Here is a 17,195-nt window from a genome sequence, read left to right as displayed (position 1 = left end):
TCACTTCGAACAAATAATGGTCTTTCTGGATCTCACGGGCCTTCCTATTTGCCTTTCTTTCTGTGAAAATATCAAAGGTCTTATACAAAAAGAGGCTAGGCTTATCCCTGTGTGGGGGCGAGAGGTTATATAAAGGGGAAGAGATGTGAAATGTTGGGGTTCAAATGATCAGTGGACTTGTGTTTCTGATGGCTAAGTGTGAGAGATGCATGGATTTTCACTGCAGTTTACTTTTTTTGTAGATCAGTCCCTCAGATGGAAAGATTCTGAACTTTGGACAAGTGAAAAACTGCGAAGTGGAACAGGTGAAGGGTGTCACCTACTCGCTGGAGTCCTTCCTCGGGCCGTGCACCAGCACAGAAGATGTGCAGTTTAGCCAAAGTAAGTTGCCTCCTAGCCTGTTTCTGTCATTTCACTGTTCCTGGTAATTGCAGGGACGGGGTGAATCATAGCTATCTGCTCTCAACTAGGCAACTCTGCTTCATTATAGCTCAAACTGAGGAATAACATGTGGGGTGTAATGTTCCATGTTGGATTCCTCTATCTCCTTAGTAGCCTGTCCCTCACTTGCAGCCTCAGCCTCAGATTCAGCCCTTTTCTCTACATTTTACATTTTCAGTTCCCTCAAGTGCATGGTTATATTGGGTAGATTCTGGGTAACTTCAAGGTTTGTGACCATAATGAGGCTTGCTCCTGCTGGGAGGCTGAAACATGTCCAGATGTTTGGCTAGCAAAGATGGAAGCTGTAGGAACTAGTCCAGGGGGTCCCCCCCGCCCCAGTTATTTCCTGTGTCTGTCAAGCTCCCCCCTCCAGTGTGCCTCGTCCCCGTTCCTCTACCTACCTCCAGGCGCTTCCTGCTGCCAAACAGCTGTTTGGTGGCACTTAGTGGTTTCCAGGAGGGAGAGGAGAGGAGGTGGGGCGGGGATTTGGGGAAGGGGTTGGAATAGGGGCAAGGAGGGGGCAGAGTTGGGGTGGGGACTTTGGGGAAGGGGTTGGAATGAGGCTGGGGAAGATGAGAAGAGGTGGGGTGGGGCCTTATGGAAGGGGTGGAGTGGGGATGGGGCCAGGGACAGCAGGGGGATGGGGTAACGTCAGTGATGCAGTCCTCGGACCAATGTATTAGTCTTCATGCGGACCTCCTGGTAATTCTAGTTTGAGATCCATGAACTAGTCTATTAGACCCAATTTATGCAGCAGCATCCCCTGTATGGAGACTGATCTCTGCTCTCATGCCTAGAGGTCTGCCTTTTAGGTCAGGGCTGGGGCACTGTGAGGAAGTTTGTGCTGTCACTGTCTTTGCTGTGCCTGTTCTGTGGAAATAGAGCTGTCTTCAAAGCCCTTGGTTTGGGTGTCAGGATCTTGTGTTAAACCTGTGTATAGACAATATGTGACAGAAAGAAGCCCTTTTTGAAAGCTCCAGAATTGTTTTTGTGATGTGTATGCAAATGCAACTAAAAGCATTTTGTAAGCTGGGACATTACACCCCAATAGTTCTGAGGTGTCTTTTAAGACAAATTATTTGTGTTCTATGAGACTCCGTCTCAAGCCCCTGCTGTTTGTCTGGGGAAGCTGGGGCTCTTTAAAGTTCGTTGGATTCTTCTGGGCTTGGACTTCAAAGATGTTTAAAACCTAGCTGTGTGTTAAAGGGACACGAGCTTTTTAAAATGCTGATTCTTGGCCTTGAAGAACTACCTTCTGGGTACTCTTCTTTCAAAGCTTCCTGTAGCCACAATGGGCCTTTGAAGAGGGACATACGGTCAGCTTGAATTGTCCCTAAAGTAATAGGGAGCAAGCAAAGGAAAAATTGACAAGGCAAATCCCTCCCACTGCATGCTCTGTATCCCCCTCTATGATCCAAGTATCAGCCTCCAGTTTACATGAAATCTTAGGAGTTAAGGAACCCTGTCAATTCAGCGTGGCGTAAAATGTAGATTTTTGTAAAATCAAATTTACAAAATTTGCCAGAAGCCTTCTCCTGCAGCATTTACCCAACCCAAACACTGACAAGTCTGATTTCACTGTCCAAGCTGAAGGAAGTGGAAAAGTGAACAGCATCAGTAGTGAGAAGTAAATTGGATTTCTGTAATTCTTCCTGTTTTAGTAATCAAAGGGTTGTTAATAACACAAGTAAGAAAATGTTTAGTTTATAGTTGCAGAAGGTGTGGCCTGAGAGCATGCTCAACACTGAAGACATTCAAGGAATTAATTTTAAGGCTGACTCCTCTCCTTACCATGTACCCTGCACATGGGTACTGCACAGGGTCCTGCACTTAGGACGGAAGAACCCAATGCACAGCTACAGACTAGGGACCGAATGGCTAGGCAGCAGTTCTGCGGAAAAGGACCTGGGGTGACAGTGGACGAGAAGCTGGATATGAGTCAGCAGTGTGCCCTTGTTGCCAAGAAGGCCAATGGCATTTTGGGATGTATAAGTAGGGGCATAGCGAGCAGATCGAGGGACGTGATCGTTCCCCTCTATTCGACATTGGTGAGGCCTGATGTGGAGTACTGTGTCCAGTTTTGGGCCCCACACTTCAAGAAGGATGTGGATAAATTGGAGAGAGTCCAGCGAAGGGCAACAAAAATGATTAGGGGACTGGAACACATGAGTTATGAGGAGAGGCTGAGGGAGCTGGGCTTGTTTAGCCTGCAGAAGAGAAGAATGAGGGGGGATTTGATAGCTGCTTTCAACTACCTGAAAGGGGGTTCCAAAGAGGATGGCTCTAGACTGTTCTCAATGGTAGCAAATGACAGAACGAGGAGTAATGGTCTCAAGTTGCAGTGGGGGAGGTTTAGATTGGATATTAGGAAAAACTTTTTCACTAAGAGGGTGGTGAAACACTGGAATGGGTTACCTAGGGAGGTGGTGGAATCTCCTTCCTTAGAGGTTTTTAAGGTCAGGCTTGACAAAGCCCTGGCTGGGATGATTTAACTGGGAATTGGTCCTGCTTTGAGCAGGGGGTTGGACTAGATGACCTTCTGGGGTCCCTTCCAACCCTGATATTCTATGATTCTACCCTGAAAGGGTTCTGCATGGTCCCAACAAATGTGTTCACTGAGGGCTATTACATGTTTGGAATTCTGTTCCTGATTCATCTATTAAGCTCTCTTGCCAGTGAATGCCCCCAGGGTCACTTTGTGGGCGGTATTTAGTGATCTGCTGTTAACACTGGTTTTCTGAGTATCATAGTAGCACATTTCCCATTGGAGACTTGTCTCACAATACATTCTCTCACAGATTATTTCGGTTGTTCTTTTTAACCCCTTTTGTCTTCTGCTGTTCCACTGCAGCCTCATCCTGCAACTCATTCCAGAACCAGCTAGTCACAAAGGAGGGGAACGAGCTCTATCACTGTGTCATCTACCTGGCGCCTGGGGACTATCACTGCTTCCACTCGCCCACTGACTGGAGAGTGTCGCACAGACGCCACTTCCCAGGTAGATTCTACTTCCATGAAGGGGAAACAGAGCAGGTGTAAAAGCAGGGGGATTACTGAGAGATGCCTCAGTCAGAGCACTTGAATTGTGATGTGCTAGAGAATCAGAGGGCAGCTATTTGTCATAAAAAACACATTGAGGATCATGCTTCCCCAAAATCCTGAATACTGTGCTAATGAATTTCAGGGCTTAATAGTCTGATATTTGAGTTAAATTGGTAATGTTGAAGATGGATAACTTGGTTTCTCAACAGACCTAATTCTCTCAACTAAACAAAGAGGTGTACGGAGACCCAGATCTGTTTCCAGTAGACTTTACTGAAATGGCTGTTAAGAGCTTGAAGAATGCCAGTCAGCATCTTGAGAGGGAACAAGGGCATTCCTCACCCACCACAGTAAACTGCCCTGTTGCTGGTAAAAGAGAGGATGTCCTAGAGGGGCATCTGATTGTTGTGGATAACCCTGCACATCAGAGATTCAGAAGACGACACTAAGCACAATCACTTGATTTGAATTGGGGTTATGGAGTTTTGCCCTCTCCTTCACAGTCAGTCATGCTCCTTAGTCCAGCAGATGGAAATTCATTTTTTTAATTACCTAGGAACAAAGAGAGGAGTTGGACTTGGTTTCGGTTTCAGATGCTATGTGTGAGAGAGACAAGACCTGGCAAGAAAGTTGATCTGCCAAGCTTCAGCGTGAAGCTAAGGTTTGTGGCTGAGTAAACCCTTTAAGCCAGGGGTTTCTTAGGGAAATGCTGCCAGGAGAGCCATCGAAATAGAGCAATGTGCATAGGAGTACAGAATGAAACATTCTAATGCACTGTGTGCTCCCCTGTATTGTGTGACAGGGTGGAAACCTTTAAGGTTCCTATTGTGATTCATTTTCTTTCGGGATCCTAGATCTATTTATTAATCCTTCATGTTCACATCTGGCCAGCTATGGTGACTCAGATCTGTAGTGCTACACAACCACTTCTTCACACGTTGCAAAGGGCATTTGAGAGACTGGTGGGGTTGGCTGGGGTGGGGTTTTTTTTCCCCTAAAGCTTTGGCGAGGCAGCCCAATGAGCTCATCCCTTAGATATAAAGACTTTTGCCTGCGTCCTTAGACTTTAGAGGTAGAGCCGTTGTGTAGTCAGATCTTAGTCAGCTCCTGTGGAGCACTTGGTAATCCAGGCTCAGAAACAGGCTTGTTCTGGTTTGAGTTCATTAGGTAGTTGGGTTCCTCCTCCTTGCCTGTTTGGTGATAGCAATGTTTTCAGGGCATGTAACAGTGACGCTGTGAACTCTGAGAGATGGCATTAGGGTGAAATACTGTGGTCTGAGCCCAGGGCAAAAATTAATAAGGTTGATATATCATGTGTGGAGGGGTGTTAATATGCCTTAGTTTCTGGCATAAATATTTTCCCTTCATTCAACTCCTGTTGTTTCTAGGGGATGGATGTAGCAGGACCTCGGACATGCTGGATGATAGTGATAGGAGCTAAAGAACAGGAGTACTTGTGGCACCTTAGAGACTAACAAATTTATTAGAGCATAAGCTTTCGTGGGCTACAGCCCACTTCATCAGATGCATAGAATGGAACATATAGTAAGAAGATAGATAGATAGATACATACATCCATACACACACACAGAAGGTGGAAGTTGCCATACAAACTGTAAGAGGCTAATTAAGATGAGCTATTATCAGCAGGAGAAAAAAAACTTTTGTAGTGTTAATCAAGATGGCCCATGCAGATAGTTGACAAGAAGGGGTGAGGATACTTAACGTAGGGAAATAGATTCAATGTGTAAATGACCCAGCCACTCCCAGTCTCTATTCAAACCCAAGTTAATGGTATCTAGTTTGCATATTAATTCAAGCTCAGCAGTTTCTTGTTGGAGTCTGTTTTTGAAGCTTTTCTGTTGCAAAATTGCCACCCTTAAATCTTTTACTGAGCGGCTAGAGAGGTTCAAGTGTTCTCCTACCGGATTTTGAATGTTATGATTCCTGATGTCAGATTTGTGTCCATTTATTCTTTTGCATAGAGACTGTCCGGTTTGGCCAATGTACAAGGCAGAGGGGCATTGCTGGCACGTATCACATTGGTAGATGTGCAGGTGAACAAGCCCCTGATGGCATGGCTAATGTGATTAGGTCCTATGATGGTGTCACTTGAATAAATATGTGGACAGAGTTGGCATCGGGCTTTGTTGCAAGGATTCATTCCTGGGTTAGTGTTTTTGGTGTGTGGTTGCTGGAGAGTATTTGCTTCAGGTTGGGGGGGGGCTGTCTGTAAGCAAGGACTGGTCTGTCACCCAAGATCTGTGAGAGTGAGGGATCATTTTTCAAGATAGGTTGTAGATCTTTGATGATGCGCTGGAGAGGTTTTAGTTGGGGGCTGAAGGTGACAGCTAGTAGAGTTATTTTCTTTGTTGGGCCTGTCCTGTAGTAGGTGACTTCTGGGTACTCTTCTGGCTCTGTCAATCTGTTTTTTCACTTCAGCAGGTGGGTACTGTAGTTTTAAGAATGCTTGATAGAGATCTTGTAGGTGTTTGTCTCTGTCTGAGGGATTGGAGCAAATGCAGTTGTATCTTAGAGCTTGGCTATAGACAATGAGTGTGTCCTTGATGGAAACTGGAGGCATGTAGGTAAGTATAGCAGTTAGTAGGTTTCCGGTATAGGGTGGTGGATGTGACCATCGCTTATTAGCACAGCAGTGTCCAGGAAATTGACAGCTGCTGTGGATTGGTCTAGGCTGAGGTTGATGGTGGGAGGGAAATTGTTGAAATCATGGTGGAATTCCTCAAAGGTTTCTTTTCCATGGGTCCAGATGATGATGTCATCAGTGTAGCGCAAATAGAGTAGGGGCGTTACGGGATGAGAGCTAAGGAAGCGTTCTAAGTCAGCCATAAAAATGTTGGCATACTGTGGGGCCATGCGGGTACCCATAGCAGTGCCACTGACTTGAAGGTATACATTGTCCCCAAATGTGAAATAGTTATGGATGAGGACAAAGTCACAAAGGTCAGCCACCAGGTTTGCTGTGACGGTATCGGGGATACTGTTCCTGATGGCTTGTAGTCCATCTTTGTGTGGAATGTTGGTGTTGAGGGCTTCTGCATCCATAGTGTCCAGGATGGTGTTTTTCAGGAAGATCACAGATGGATTGTAGTTTCTTCAGGAAGTCACTGGTGTCTCGAAGATAGCTGGGAGTGCTGGTAGCGTAGGGCCTGAGGAGAGAGTCCACATAAGCAGACAATCCTGCTGTTAGGGTGCCAATGCCTGAGACGATGGGGCGTCCAGGATTTCCAGGTTTATGGATCTTGGGTAGGGCCTGAGGAGAGAGTCCACATATTTCTCCTGCTGATAATAGCTCATCTTAATTAATTAGCCTCTTACAGTTTGTATGGCAACTTCCACCTTCTCTGTATGTATATCTATATCTTCTTACTATAAGTTCCATTCTGTGCATCCGATGAAGTGGGCTGTAGCCCATGAAAGCTTATGCTCTGATAAATTTGGTAGTATCTAAGGTGCCACAAGTACTCCTGTTCTTTTTGCAGAGACAGACTAACACGGCTGCTACTCTGAAACCTATGAGCTAAAGAACACTCAAGTGTTATCTGCTCCCCACCTAGCGTATCTACAGTGCAGCTGGAAGTGTGGGCTAGAAAGCATACTCCCAGCTGCAGTGTAGACATACCCTTAGTAACCGTTCTGTTTTTGCTACTGCCCAGCTGAAGGCTTTATTTGCTGTGCACAGTGCAATAGAACCTCTGTGCATCTTCTGATCCTTCATATTCTTGATAATACTTAGTATTTGTCTCACTTCTTAGAAATGAGCTTTAATCTGGCCTTTCTTTGTTGGTCTCTAAATTATTGTGCCTTAAATCTATCAAAATACTGCCGCAAGAACAAAGAATATTTCATCTTGCTCTTCCTGTTTACTACAGGCTCCCTGATGTCTGTGAATCCTGGTGTTGCCCGCTGGATCAAGGAACTCTTCTGCCATAATGAGCGGGTTGTACTTACTGGTGATTGGAAACATGGCTTTTTTTCCCTAACAGCAGTAGGAGCCACAAATGTTGGCTCCATCCGCATCTACTTCGACCGGGTGAGTACAAATTCTGCCTTTGAAGTCTCACTTTGTTAGTGAGTCAGTGGTACTGTATAACTCATGTGAGGAAACAAGGGTGGTTAATTATTTGATTTCCTCATAACTAATATCAAGCTAAAGTTAAAACCCAAAAGTTTTCTACCGAGTATTACTCAATTGGCACAACTGTTCATTAGCTTAATGTAGTCCAGGACCAGGATGTGAAGGGGGTGTCTGCTGTCCAGATCTTTTCTTCTTCCACCTTGTATTTAGCACTGTTGCATGTTACTATTTGAAACTGTAGGCCAGGCATAGGGAGTTGTCAATCCTAGTAAATGGATAGAGCATACTAAAATCCACAAATCACATTCCTTTCTCTCTTGTCTATCTGCAGGATTTGCATACTAACAGCCCCTGTTACTCCAAAGGCTCTTACAATGACTTCAGCTTTATAACCAACAATAACAAAGAGGGCATCCCCATGAGGAAAGGAGAACATTTAGGGGAGTTTAACCTGGGCTCGACCATCGTTCTAATCTTCGAGGCACCCAAGGACTTCAACTTCCACCTCAAACCTGGACAGAAAATCCGCTTTGGAGAGGCCCTGGGGTCCCTTTAGAAACTACAAAAGGATTTTATATACAAAGGAACTCAAACTTCCAAGAAAAATGCTTCACTAATGGAAAATATCACTCAGCAGGACCTGGGTGAGGAAAATATTAGACAACACTGCTGTGTAAAACTGGGATAGGAGTATTTGCCCAATATCACATACCTATGCTGAGAGCAGTAAAATAATCAGATGATCCATTTACATATCAGGTACAGATGCCTTTAAGAATGTTGACCAGGGTGGTTTCTATCCCATCCTATGCCTACAGTCTTTCACACTCTCCCTTTCAATGTGTTGCAAACTAGTTACATTCATACAGAGTCTGTAGGTTCCTATTGGGCCTGCCTGCATTCTGGAGTGACACTGGGGAGGGGTGAAGGCAGAGAGATTAGCTACCTTTAAAGGGACACTGTTAGGTTGACCTAGACCCAAGGTTTCAGTTCTGTCAAATATGGTTTTCAAACTTGCAGTCCCAGATGTCTAATGCAAACATGACATCAAAGTATGGAAGCCAGGAAGTCAAATTGCCTAGTCTTACTTTCATTGTCCAACCAAGGTGAAATGCACAATGTAAATTAATGGCATCAATGCTGAAACCAGTAAACTAGACTCAAATTCTGTTTAATAACATCCTGGTAACAGGTATGGAAACTAATTTTTAAATGCCTTTTAACCTATTATTGTCCCTTTAAAACTGGACTTTGCACTGTATTTTAAACCTGAAAACACTGTGTCTACATTCCATGTGGTTGAACTTGTCATCTTTTTGAAAAAAGTGTATTTTTTTAGCTTGCAGCAGTCAGACTGTTGCATACTCTTCTCCCAATCCATAGTTTTGCCATTCTAGGCCTTAAGGATTTTTTGTTTTATCTGAGTGGTAATTACTCTCCTCAGTCACCCAAAAACTACTGAGCAATTAATCTTCTGACATAAAACAATAACAGGTGGTTAAGGGGTCTGCTCCCTTCTCGTTGCAGTGGGGATGCAGCTAAAGTATGTTTCCCCTTCTGCTGTACATGTGCTGCTGCTTGTGTCATAACCTTCAGGGCCTGTCACGGAGTTCTTTGTGTGGAAATTTCTCCATGTACAAAACAATTTGAAATACATCAGGGCCTATAGTTTAGTGCACGGAGTGAAATGCCATGGGCACTGACTGTGTATTAAAAACCCTTATGGACCTTTGGGGCAATCCAAGGTTGCTCCCCATGTGCACTAACTTGCTTTTCTATCCTTCAGTGGACTTACAAAAAAAAGACAACCCAGCCAAACTTCCATTTTTCTTTTGCACTTGTAGCTGGTAGAAAGAAACTGGAGCTGAGTGCTCTGCTCTGAAGCTTCATCCTGCAGCAACTTTCATCTCTGTAAATTCATGCCAAGAAGGGTTAGAATGGAAATAGGAACATGACACTCAGAATAGGAGTTTAAGCTTCGCATTACCAATAATGGGACTAACAGCAACTGGTGCCAAAAGGGTTGAGAGCAACTCACTTCTACTACACTGTATTGCTTGTTCTTACTGAATAAATTCTATTTTGAGCCAAGGAAGTCTATTGCCTGTAAGTGAATAGGATACCTTGACCTTGAAGGAATGGACTAGCTTCTTATCAAACCTGGCCCTCTCCCAGCTTGAGCCTTGTGTGTGGATGGATATTCATCAGGGGAGCTGGTGTTTTCTTTAAAGATCTGCCTCCAGTTCCAAGGGGATCTTCTGAACAGACTTTTTTAAATTCCTTCTAAATGAGACTCAGCACTGTATATCTTGATCCTGTAAAAGAAAGTCTGCCTCCCCTGGATGTGCTGGAGAAAACAGAATCAAGTGTTTACAGTTGGCCAAGCCCTGTACACTTGTCAGTAGGGAAGAAAGACATGTCTGGTAATATAGCCTGCCAAAGGCTCATAGTATGATCTTGACTATTTGGCCCTGTTTAGGTCAATATAGGAGAGAACTAATCCTTTGGCTCCAAGAGTCAGCATTTCCTCATATTAAATGGGGGCTGCTTCAAATGGCTCTTAGCAGCCCCTCCCTTCCCCCTTTGTTCAGCCCCTTAGCGCTAGGATGTATTATGCATCACAATATTCTTCTTCCAGCTAGGCATTAATTTTTTAAAAACTTGATGCAAAATACATACAGACATCATCAGCCCTAAGGGTTGAAGCTATGACTAATTACCCTTCAAGTACTAAAGGCTCTGTGAACAGAACAAGCCTGTTGCAATGGGTTAGAGGAAGGAAGAATTAATCTCTTCCTCCACTGAGGCCTTTTGTCTTAGTTGTGGCTAAAACAACTTTAAGCTTTAAATTCCTCACTACTCAGCATTCACAGTATCTGAGCACCCAGTTCGCCTAACAGGGGATGAGAGAAGTTGCTACTGTTCACTTTAGTATGAATGTGTCAGACAGATCATTCTGCACCAGGTCAGCTCTTTTTGTGATGGTCTTAGCACTGTGGAAACTTGGCTGGCTAGCAGGAATGTCTTACCCACTGATCAGAGGAAGTAGAAGCAGGGTTTCTGGAGAATACTGGTGATGCTGTAACTTTCTCCAGCAGGGAGAATCCATTTAATTTTTCAACTAGCACAGTGTTTTTGTATGTCACACTGTATGACTTACGAACATTAACTCTTAATTTCAAACATTTTAAAATAAAAGTCTTATCAGCATTGTTTTGCTTCTTAATAAGCAGGGGAGTTTAAATAGATACTACAGTGATGGTCTCTATGAATACTTAGCTAAGGACTGTAATGAGTGCAGCTTTGAGCTGCACAGCAGTGTCTCCTGCTTCTTATCACAACTATGGTAAATAAATGAGGCAATGTCTCCCATATGCATGCAGCAAAAGGAAATATACGTTTAAATGGTAGTGAGGTTTGGCTTACTTCCCTTCAGAAGGTTAGAGATCATGTACCTTAGGCCTATGTCCTCTGACATCAAAGATCAAACGAACAGCCAGCCCATTCTACCACTGAGCATGAACTGTTTAGGGGCTTTAGATTTGTTACATATCCAAAGCAATGCGAATGTCCTTCACACGAGTGATGTACCTCTGCAGGCAATGTCTCCCTTCTAGCAGCACTTTGGTGAGAGAGTTGATCTGCACCTCCAACTAGAAGAGAAAATGAAGGGAAGAGGAAAGGGCTAAATTGTTAGTGAAGTCAGGAACAATTCATTCCAGCAAGTTGGGTCTGTAACAGTTCTGACTGCTGTTTGGTTGAACAGCTTTCACACTACCCCCTTGAATAAGAAAGTATCAAGTTACAGGACTGGGTTTCTCCTTTGGCAGCTGTGTTGTGGTTGTGAGGAAAATGTGAATAGTTTAATCTACTTTGTTCATTATCCCCTTTGGCAGCCACTTCTACTCTTTGTTCCAAGGGGCCAGTAAGAAACAAGTTTTCCCCTCTTCTACCTACCCTGCTGTTACTAATCTCCCACAACTGCCCCATTTTGCCTTCAGCCTTTGTTTCACAATCATACAAATTAGACTAAATCTGTTCAGGGCAGGTTCCATTTCTCTTTGCAGTACCATGTGTTATAATTTTTACTCAGTAACTTTGTGGGACTGGCCTTCACACCACTATTTGTCCACATACCTGATCCAGCTCTTCTTGAACTTGCTGCATAACATCTTGCTCCGCTGCCCCGGTGCCCACAGTACTCATTTCTAGCCACTTGTTCAGAATGCGCGCCTGCCGCCGGCATGACCTGAGGGAACAGGATCATAGCAAGCTAGGGTGAGACACGGAAGGTGCATTGTACATTTAACTCATTTGCATCAATAGTTGCAGATGCCAAGGACAGTCACTACCAGCACTAGTTGCAAACATTGTTGGAAAGGAGTTCAGTGTCACTGCTCTTTCTAGACCATTTTATAAAAGATTGCATTTACAGTAAATGCCTTTTGGCAGTAAACGTGCAATGCCTGGCAGGAGGTATAGGTACTTAGCGATGAAACCCAAGCTGCAGCATATTAGGTGGAAGCTGGGTGGTAAGAGCCAGTTTAAAATAAGTTTCAAAAATATTCTAAACATTATGCACCATCAGACCCACTGTAGGAAAAACTAGCTTCACCACTGCCATATAAAGGACCCATTTTCCAGTCTTTGGGCTCTGTATGTTAGCAGGAAAACAGTGAGAATGCGTCCCCGGAGAACACAAGAAAGGTTGGGTGTTCCTCTCCTACTTTTGGTCCACTGCTGCTTCTTTCCCTAGCAGTGGGTTCCCCCTTAAAGTCCTGTTCCACTCTGAGATGTGACTACAATCCCACTTAAGGTTATATGTTTATGTCTAATTTACTCACATCAACATTTTTCTAACTGCCTATTCTACAAAACCAGGCTGGGATCTGAGAGCCAAGCCGGGGTCTTTCCTCCTCATAAATTCAGACTCATAGTAGAGTCTGAAGACTACATTCTGAGTCGGTTATACCAATTCAACCGCACGGATTTCAGATTATGCCCTCAGTGACACTGGTATGGCCACACTTCCTTCATTGGTTGCCATAGGTAACAGTAAACCATTGCCAAGGATGCACAAAAAGGTAACTCCTTCCAAGCTGTATTGGCAGTGCAGGTCTAATAAGAGTAAACAAAAAACCCACAACTCTTACACACTCAAGTCAGCAGATGTGACTGAACAGGCCCAGGAGACAGACCTGCTGAGTAAGGAGGTGTCACTTTTCAGAGCAGAACTGTACTTCCATACAGAAATGCAACATTGGATTAAGAACACTCAGTAAGGCTGGCTAAAGGGGACTTCGCTACGTACTTGAGCTCCTGCTTGCTATCGTGGTAATGCTGCATTTGCTGTCGGATGTGTTGGAGCTCTGCTTCCAGCTGTTTCTGCAGCTCTGTTCCCTCCGTGGAATAGCCTTGTCTGCTCTTACTTTCAACTGAAACCAAACACAAAGCACACACATTATGATGCTGTTGAGGTTCTGACTATTTCCTGCTTCTTCCTCTCTGGGAAGCAGACAGGCTTGTAGGCAAAAACTTACCACTGTGCCGGGCCTGTGGGTCGACATTGCTATCATGTGATATGCTGCCTCTGTTGTAATAACTGGGTCCTGAAAGACCTACCTCACTTGTGAGCTTAACTGTGGAAAAGTGGCTAAAAGTTTATAAAATGATCCAATCACCTCTAACAATAAGTGTTGATGGGGAAAAGATAATGAAAGTCTAACTCAGCATGTTACATAAAATTGCTTATAAGACTAAGCAAAAGTTAAGACAGACTGAATTAGTCCAAACAAAAAGGCCTGCTATAAATCAGGGACTGTGCTGATATATCTGGTAAACAAAAAAGTGTGGGTCTGGAACTCAAACAGACAAACTGTCGTGTCAGAAATTAGGCCTAATTGGTGAGCAGAACAATGAGAAGATGGGCTAGTTTGTCCATTACTTGACTTTTGAGGGGTTTTTTTGTTTTTGTTTTTTTAAGACTTTGGGAGAGGATAGAGATGGGTGAACTAAAGGGAGCAAGCTTCATATCATGGCTTCCACTCACATCATCTCCTGGGACCTCAGGGTCCTTCGGGACACCACTGGCCCTTCACCATCCCGATTTTGAGATGAACAAAGATGACATCACCACCTCCACTAGCTTTGGCTAAATCCCAAATACCATCTGAGGTGTAAAACTTTGGTTCCTGCTTTCACCTATTCTCTTATGTATCATTTTCCTCCTGCACCTTATTTCTTCTGTTTCCTTTTGCCTCTGTCTACTAAGAGTCTTGCTTAGCCTGCCAAGACTGCCACTTTTGCAACAGTACAATGAGCCTATGACCAGAGAGGCAGCTAAAAGCAAAGCGTGATGCTGGTACAATTTTGCCAGGCCTCGGAGTGGTTTGCCACGTACTGGGCCTGTGTTTCTCCAGTAGCAGGGCTGAAAGTAAAATCAGCACTAGAGACAGAAGCTGCATTTTCTCTCTACTGTTTTTTTCTCTGCCTTTTTGTGTCTGTCTGTCTTGTTTGCAAGGAAACAGGATCAGACTTTAAAACTAACTGTAGCTCAAACCCTTCTCGACTAATTTTCTGGGGGTGGGCAGAGTCCTTATACAGCCAAAGGGAAAGAGAACAAAGGATATTGTTAAAACAAAAGGCTTAATGTATTACATACATTTCAAATGCTTTAACTGTTTTGACTTTTTCTGTATCTTTAATAAAAGAGATTTTGAATGGTGTATTTGGCCTAGTACTAGGCAGCCTGAGGTCTCTGTATTCAAAATGCTGAGCCTAGTTTGACTGTTTAGTGTTGCACAGTGACAGGGTCAAGTAAACACCTTTGATTCTCTCTTTGATTCTATTTAGTCTATCAAAATTGACACACCACCACCTCTAGCCTCTCTTTCCAGGCTAACAGCAGAGTGGTTCTTCACCTGCGACTGGAACATGACCCACAAGAGGAGAATGGGCCAAGACTTCCAACATGCAGTATCCTACAGAGCCTGTACGCGTTACTGTTGATTTGACTCACTCCAAATTCAGCTTGCGTATGCATGAGGAGTTGCGAGGTCCTTCAATGTATGGCTTAGCAGCACTAAGGATCTGTGGTTTTGGACCTGTTATCCAGGCTTTGGCCCAGGAAGAACAAGCAGCAGATACACACTGTACAATTTACATTATTCCTGTTAGGAGGAAGCACCTTATCCCCATCCTATGGAACATTTAGAATCTGCACTTCATGCTTCTAATTAAAGGTAGACCCTGGCTGTAGTGCAGACAACCGCTTTGAACTGCAGGCTGTGGTGTTCAGATCCTACCTGCTCACTGGGGTTCACGTAACATCTGGCATTCAGTCAAAGCACTGCTGGGATGAGTGCTATGATGTGTCACTTGCTCCCTTGACTATCCCTCTCCCTCCATTGGGTTCTCTCCTTAAAACCCAAAGCTGGGGCTTTACCTGCACACTTGACCTCTATTCCCTAGCCTTACCCTTTTTGGAGCCCTCTGAGAGTTCTTAATGCCTTTGAGGGTGAGCAGTGCCCCAAAAACCGTGCTTTGTATCAGTGAAATTGTTTCTTGTGTTATGGGACATCTTCTATAGCAAGTTCTACATTCTGTGAGACAGGGAGGAGTATGTATTTGGGTTATGCTATATGAACTCCCCAGCATTAAAATAGGCTCTGCTTTTGGTCTCTCTGGCCAGGCTGGGTCCTAGAGGCTCCCACCCTTCACTTCTGGAGAACTGGTCTCCCAATTAATCCTCTGAACACCCTGGAGCATAGAAAATCGTATCACTTGTATCTTCCCTTTCAAAAAAACAAATGGCTGATTTCTTCCTCCAACACCCAGTCAGCTCCCACACACTGGCTCAATGAGCAGGTAGCTTTGCCTCTTCCCCAATCCAATCTTGCACATATTGGGGGAGGCTTTCAGTGCTGCCAGGTCAGGGATGGCCAGGGGATGGCTGCTGTAATTTAGACATGAGAACATACCTGCAGTTTTTGGCCTGCTCTCTTTTCCTGTGACATCTTCGCGCAGCAGCAGATGTGCCTGTGAGTTTGGCTGCTCCCTCTCCTTCCCCACAGTGGCCTGTTGAGGGTCTTGGAGAAAAGCTTCCAGGTGACCCTTCCAGGGCTGACCTTCACTCTACAAAGTCAGGAGCACAATAAGGTGATATAAATACAGCTATCTCACCTCTCAAATAGGATTTGGGTGAACAGGGCCACAAAGGGTTTTAAAACTGGACTCTCTGTCTGTGGCCTAACATACTAAGCCCTCCTTCCACTGAGGGGGACCCCTGCATTCACTTGGTGTCCACAGGTGCCTTTTCCCATCCTTTCAGGAAGGGTAAACAACTCTTCCCCTCTGCAATAGAGCAGAGGAATCTAAATGCTGTTCAAATGTTTGCAGAGTCCCATTCCTCCCTCCCCCTCCCCCTCCCTTTGTTTGCTAAAGAAACCTGCAGACATAAGAGCTGCTGCTGAATTTGGTCAGTCTCAACTAGATTTCATCTGGCTGTAGCTACTCTGAACCCTTTGATAGAGCAGCACTCTCAGATGTCAGCAGCTAGTAATGACATCTTGCTGAGAAGGGGACAGGACCAGGAAAGACATGAATTCTAGTGCAATACCACACACATGAATTAGCCAAAAAGCAAATTGTTGCTTCAGATTGTCACTGTAGTGACCGTGGCAAGTGGAGGAGAAAGGATTGATGTGCATTTGGAGCCTAGCTAACTTGATCTATTAAAAAGGCAGGACCAGGTGCTAGGGGAGGCACAGGCCAGCTCGGGCAAGAAGGGGTGGGACCCCTAGAAGAAAGTCGGACAGTAAAGCTGTATCAGCCAACTCCAGTTGTCCGGTATTATAGTTACTTCTGCATGAAACTCACCTTTTCTGATTCACATTTCAAACGTGACATGAAGGACGAGGGAGGCAACAGCACTGGTTTTGGACTTGTCTGAACAGGATGGCATGTGCCATGCGTCCAAGATGGTACACAGGTTGGAGGGGTAGGCACAGTAAGGGGGCATGAGGAGTAACTAGTGCTATCCATCTGGAACAGCTGATTACAGCTGCTTTGCTCTGTTTGAGTTGAGGCAAGTAAGGCCCGAGCCTGAGCAGAATATTTGTTCATGGATGTTTGCGGCAAAGGCACCTCTCGTCCCTCCAGTCTAGAAAGGGAAGGAAAGAGAGAAGGGTTTGTTACTTTCCAGCCAGCCCCATATTCTCCTTTATATTCAATTCAATATAGCCAGAAGGGGAACACGTAGTTATAACCATTCACCCTAGTGAAGGTTAATCCATTGTAGTCAGACAGCCCGGTAAGCCACTGAAAAACACTGTATACGTTGCTAAGAAACTGAGCTGCTCCTGCTATAAAAAGCACTGTTGCTAAGGGGCAATAGCAACCTGGTTAGGACCCCATGTCGAGTTGTTTAACAGGCAGCAAGCCTGGAAGAACCAACACAATCATGAAAGATCAAAAAAGCATCAGATAGAGATGGTGCCTGGCAGCGTTCCCTCTAATATTTTACATCCATGGGCGGAATGAATTTTGTTATGTGCACCAATATGAAGGTGATGTGACCTAACAAAATTCATTGGCAGGGGGCGGCCATCAGGTC

General features: G+C 44.5%; 2 protein-coding genes across 6 annotated transcripts in view; one reads left to right on the top strand and one right to left on the bottom strand.

Annotated features, from left to right (window-relative positions):
* PISD (phosphatidylserine decarboxylase) overlaps positions 1–10,792 on the top strand; it is a 44,106-nt gene extending 33,314 nt beyond the window's left edge. For all 5 annotated transcript variants that reach the window (XM_073313096.1, XM_073313095.1, XM_073313097.1 and 2 more), the window contains 4 exons: positions 243–381; positions 3,293–3,439; positions 7,377–7,537; positions 7,914–10,792. In XM_073313096.1, coding sequence (XP_073169197.1) covers positions 243–381; positions 3,293–3,439; positions 7,377–7,537; positions 7,914–8,138 — 672 coding nt within the window. In that variant the 3' untranslated portion in view covers positions 8,139–10,792. The remainder of the gene's footprint in view (positions 1–242; positions 382–3,292; positions 3,440–7,376; positions 7,538–7,913) is intronic.
* Positions 9,293–17,195, bottom strand: part of SFI1 (SFI1 centrin binding protein) — a 50,941-nt gene continuing 43,038 nt past the window's right edge. Inside the window, 5 exon segments of the mRNA XM_073313094.1 lie at positions 9,293–11,235; positions 11,720–11,831; positions 12,894–13,017; positions 15,562–15,715; positions 16,460–16,742. Of these exon segments, the coding sequence (XP_073169195.1) occupies positions 11,128–11,235; positions 11,720–11,831; positions 12,894–13,017; positions 15,562–15,715; positions 16,460–16,742 (781 nt within the window). The 3' untranslated portion in view covers positions 9,293–11,127.

The sequence above is a fragment of the Lepidochelys kempii genome, chromosome 15 (genome assembly GCF_965140265.1).
Source record: "Lepidochelys kempii isolate rLepKem1 chromosome 15, rLepKem1.hap2, whole genome shotgun sequence".
Lineage (NCBI taxonomy): Eukaryota > Metazoa > Chordata > Testudines > Cheloniidae > Lepidochelys > Lepidochelys kempii.
Note: the sequence above shows the minus strand (reverse complement) of the source record. Positions and strands in the feature narration are given on the sequence as shown.